This window comes from Myotis davidii, unplaced genomic scaffold (assembly GCF_000327345.1).
Source record: "Myotis davidii unplaced genomic scaffold, ASM32734v1 scaffold2383, whole genome shotgun sequence".
In the NCBI taxonomy this organism is placed as follows: Eukaryota; Metazoa; Chordata; class Mammalia; order Chiroptera; family Vespertilionidae; genus Myotis; species Myotis davidii.
The window spans coordinates 38,255-43,584 of NW_006294078.1; the positions used below are offsets into that span (position 1 = coordinate 38,255).

Below are 5,330 nucleotides of genomic sequence, written 5' to 3' on the forward strand. Positions count from 1 at the left end.
CCCTCTGACCACTGGGTACACTGGCTCTTGGATCTAAGGAGGTGCTAATCTAGCCTCTGCCTGAGGCTACCCAGCAGAAGCCAGTTGTAAAGCAATGCAAGTTACGCTGGGGCATTGGGGCAGCTGCAGTTTGTTAAGTAATTTTCAAATTACAAAGGGTCAGGCCTTTCATATGCAAAAGCCTCCGTGCACGGCTTGGGTGGGGCGACGTCCCAGGGGATCAATACAGCGGGTGGAGCAAGCAGTATGGCTGCTCTCAGTACTGTCCTCAGAGGCCCCAGCAATCACTGCATGTGCCTCTGAGAGAAAGTTGCCCTCAAGTTCTGACCGATGCCAGACAGTCCCGTTTCTCCCATATGAGTCTGGGTCCCCAGAGACTCGCCCAGAACTGGAGCTCAGAGCCCGAGACTCCCTCCCGATTGAAAAAGACAATCATGTCCTCAGCTGCCAGCCCTCTCCGCATGCACCTCCGCACCTTTGTATTTTACTTCCACACCGCACCTCCTCTGAGTCTTGGTATGCTTTTCTCTTTCCTTCTAGTTGTAGAATTTCCACTCAGCCAGCCTTCCTGTGGTTCTGGATGATGTCCGTTCCATCTTTTAGTTGTATTTTTGAAGTGGTTGTGCAAGGCAGCAATCTCCGGTGTTTACCTATGCCGCCATCTTGGTTTTCTCCCTACTTAACTTTGATAGTTTTTTTTTTTCAGTACTTTGAATATGTCATCCTATGAGCAATTAATCTTATTTAGAAGCCTTTATAAAATGACTTGCTTCTCTTTTGCTGCTTTCAGTATTTATTCTTTGGTTTGTCTTTTGATTATGTGTCTAGGTGTGTATTTTTTTTTCTTGCCTATAGTTCATTGAGCTGTTTTATTTGCAAATTAAATGTTTTTATAAATTTTTATTTTTGACATTTAAAAAAAATATTATGTTTACCCTTTTTATCTCCTATTTCTAGAACTCCCATTATTGTATTTTGGTATACTTGATGATTTTCCACAGATCTCTGAGGTGTTGCTCATTTTTCTTTTCTGTTTTTAAATATATTTTTAAATTTTTAACAATATTATAGATGTCCCCCATTCCTCCCCTTCTGTCCCCCTCCTGCAGCACCTGCTCCTACTCAGGCCTTTGCTACACTACTGTCTGTGTCCATGAGCTATGCATATGTGTATATAAGTTCTTTGGTTAACTCTTCTCGTCCTCCCACTTGCCTCCCCTCTGAGATCTGTCAGTCTGTTCCATGCATCCATGCCTCTGGACCTATTTTGTTCACCAGTTTATTTTGTTCATTTCTCTTCATTAATTTTTTTTCTATTCCTTGAAGTGGTTCATTTCAATTGCCATATCTTCAACTTTACTGATTCTTTATTCTGATTGTTAAGATTTTCTCTAGTACAATGTTCTCCTCGCTAGTAATTTTTTTTTCCTTTCCACTATTGTGCTTTTCAATTGCAGTATTTCTAGGTGGTTCCTGTTTTATAATTTCTGTCTCTTTATTGCTTTCTCTATTTGGTTTGATCTGTTCTCATTCTCTCAATTCTTTAGACATAGTTCCCTTTACTTTTTAAAACATATTTCTAATAACTTAAAATATTTTCCTAGTACATCCAATATCTGTGTTTCCTCAGGGACAGTTATATTCATTTTTTACCTGTTTATGAGCTATATTCTCCAGTTTCTTTACATATCTCATATTTTGTTTGAAAACTAGACTTTCTAAAGTGGAGACCCTGGAAATATGATTTTTTCTCTCTCTCTTAGCAGGGCTTATTGTTACCACTGCTTGTTGTGCCAGTTGTTGTTTGTTTGTTTCATGACTTTTCTGAATTTATTTTGTATAGTCTATTATATTCTTTGTCATGAGTGTCCACCAAAGTATTTACTAGGTTACCCTAGTATTCAGCTGATTATTGAATAGAGATTTCCTTAAATACCCCAAACCAATAAATCTCCAAGTCTTCATTAAAGGGTTCTATTGCCTTCTAAAATGTCTTAAACATTCACCCAAGAAGTTTATAACATCCCATAGCCTTAATTTCCTGCTTTTCAGATCCTGAAGGCTAGACAGAGCTAAAAAACCTATGGCCCTCTCATGTCTTTTCTGAGTATGTACACAGCTCTATGCATTTGTGTAGTCTTCTACATTCCTAGAAAAGAGTCAGGGCTTTGCAAGTCCCTATGGACATGTCATTCCTTTTAGTTTTTCTTGTTAGGCTTTTGTTTCTGTGAACTGTTATTCATTGCCTTAACCAGCTGTGTGACAAATTCTTCTCCTACCTCGGGAGAGTTTCCACACTGAATGACCAATAAAGGCAAGCCTTTTGAATCAGGTCTTTCGGGAAAGTGCAACACAAGTCAAATAATGACAATTTTATTTGGAATTAAATCTGTTATGCTTACTTCAACACCTGAAATTGGGTTTAATTTCAAGGCTAGTACTGGACTGTTGTGAGGTAATGGGGCTGGAGTAAGTTAAAATACCATGAACTGTGCATGTTTTTAAGAAAACTGGGGTATTTTTCTTCATAAATGTTCCCTAGGTTGATGCAAACCACTAGGTAATTTCTCAAATTCTGGAAAATAAGATGATTATAAAACTGTGTGTTATTTTATTGCTTTTGTGAATAGGTGAATAGTCAGAGGTCATCACTCTAGTATTTCCACTGATATCACCCAGCGCTACCTTCTTTGTGATACTTCTTAAATTTCTCTCAAGAGAATGAACAGCAAAATGTTAGTTCAAAGTTAGTGAAAAAAAATGTTTTTCCCATACAAGTTGAAAGACACTATGGACTCTAGCTATACCATTCTTGTGTGTCTATGAACTTGGGGTTAATAATGTTGCCTTAAAATGATTTTAAGTGTAAACAGGTAACATACAACTTTCCATCATTATGAGAGAAGTGTTGAGACAGGTCCTAGTATATACATCACTGACCTTTACTTACTTCCCAATTTTTCTACGTCATTCAACTCTTAACTCAAGGGTATCAGGAACCTCGACTGAGCTCATTTTTCTTTGCAGATTCCTCAAAGCCACACAAAACCAAGACTGAGGCACCTACAACCATACAATTCCCTTTAGAAAGTAAGTTTTACTAGGGTTATTTTGCACTGATAGAGATCTGAAATGGTGTCATGAAAGCCAAGGGAGAAGGTCCAATGCCATTAGATGGGCAAATAAGAGGTCACTGGGTTCCTCAGAACATGGTAATAATGTAATTGAAATAAAAGAAAGATAGCAAGGATTTAAGGATTATAAACAAGTGGAACCATGGATATATATACTTCTCATTGTGAAAACTTTTGAAGCAAAAAGAAGAGAGTTAGAATAATCCCATGGGAAAAGAGAAAACTAATCACTTCTATCCTGTTCCTAATCTCACTTGCTGTGGGACTTTGAATAAGTTGCCTTCCCTCTTTGGGCCTTCTTTCTACTACCAACAGTAATAAACTAAGGTAATTCACCTCATAGTACTAGTAGTCAATGATATGGCCAGAAATTCTGGGAAGTTCAGCACTGATGTCCAGAGAAGGATCCCAAACTTGGCAGTTGCTCTCCACATTAAAGCTCCTGGCCATAAAAAGGCCCTCTGATCCTAATGCCCTGTTGTCATAGTAATGCCCACAGTGAACTCATCCTGGGGTTGGACCACTGAAGTGCATCACCACCTTGGGGAGAACAATGCTGGACCAGGTAAGAACAATGTCACAACTTCTATCCTTCCATTTTGGCTTTAAACTTTGCAACTAACACTTTTCACAATATACATTATTCTATAGCATTCAACTCTGCAACCAATGCTTTGGTACAGATAATGATAAAAAAAAAAAAAAACCTGGAGATGAGGAAGGTAGGTGGGATGAAGAGGAAGAGAGATATATCCAGGGATGAGCAAAGTCAGATGGGGTTAAGGAAATTAGTAGATGTGTTCTTAGCTGATTCACTGTTAATATACTTTACAAACATTTTAAGCAAGAATAGAAATGGGTCCATGACTTCAGCCAGCTCTCCTAGAGATGAACATTGAGCCAGGTAAGGGCAATGGCAGCTCTTCACCAGGATTCACTAAGCAGCTTGCAACTGACTTCTGATTCCTCCAAAGCAGGGGTCCTCAAACTACGGCCCGTGGGCCACATGCAAATACAAATATTGTATTTGTTCCCGTTTTGTTTTTTTACTTCAAAATAAGATATGTGCAGTGTGCATAGGAATTTGTTCATAGTTTGTTTTTTTTTTAAACTATAGTCCGGCCCGCCAACGGTCTGAGGGACAGTGAACTAGCCCCCTGTTTAAAAAGTTTGAGGACCCCTGCTCTAGAGCATTCGTTAGCAGGGGGGTATGCCACCTGGTCTAGTTAGTAGCCCCAGAGCTGGTCAATAGCAGGTTAGTAGCACCTGTGTACTGTCACAGAGTATGGGCCAGCTCTTGAATTAGATGTAAATTAAAGAAGAATAGGAACAGTCTCCCAAAGTTTCAAGAATCCCTGAATCATGGTTTCAGAGATCCAAATCCTGATGAGAAGCTCTTTTGTGTTTCACCTGGAGCTGATAGTGAGCTCTTGTGCACTAGTATGACTTGATTGTTAAAATAATAAAATAATTTTATACTAGTTGATAATTTGTTGCTTCCCTTAATGCTGAGCTCCCCATTATCACCTGGGCTGCCCTACTCTATTCCTCAGAACTCTCCAGACCACCTCAGAATCCTTCAACAAAAATGTCAATGCCTAGTATTGCAGGGGACTTCTAAGACTCCATTTCTATAATAAGCATCTGTTTTTGATTGATTGGTGTTAATTAGTTTAATGACTATCACTCCTGATATTATCCTCTGGCTGCCTATAATTGATGGTGGACTTTTTAATGTTCCTGTACTTCTTCACTCCTGGTTGCAGAGCTTCTTGGATGTCTCTGGACATAGCCCAAACCTATTTGGTTTGCCACCTTTTCATTGCCACCATTGGCTTGAAGGCTTTCATAACTTCATGCCTCTCCCAAGGCAGCATCCAAATGGAAAAAGGAGGTTGGCCGAAACCGATTTGGCTCAGTGGATGGAGCGCGGGACTGCGGACTGAAGGGTCCCAGGTTCGATTCCGGTCAAGGGCATGTACCTGGTTTGCGGGCACATCCCCTGTGGGAGATGTGCAGGAGGCAGCTGATCGATGTTTCTCTCTCATCGATGTTTCTAACTCTCTATCCCTCTCCCTTCCTCTCTGTAAAAACATCAATAAAATATATTTTTTTTTAAATTTAAAAAAAAAGCCCTGACCGGTTTGGCTCAGTGGTTAGAGCGTCGGCCTGCGGACTGAAGGGTCCCGGGTTCGA

General features: G+C 39.8%; 1 protein-coding gene across 2 annotated transcripts in view; it reads left to right on the plus strand.

Annotated features, from left to right (window-relative positions):
- Positions 1–5,330, plus strand: part of VSIG4 (V-set and immunoglobulin domain containing 4) — a 27,385-nt gene that overhangs the window by 15,010 nt on the left and 7,045 nt on the right. For both annotated transcript variants that reach the window (XM_015566816.1, XM_006768138.2), the window contains exons 4-5: positions 3,028–3,090; positions 3,622–3,699. In XM_015566816.1, the coding sequence (XP_015422302.1) occupies positions 3,028–3,090; positions 3,622–3,699 (141 nt within the window). The remainder of the gene's footprint in view (positions 1–3,027; positions 3,091–3,621; positions 3,700–5,330) is intronic.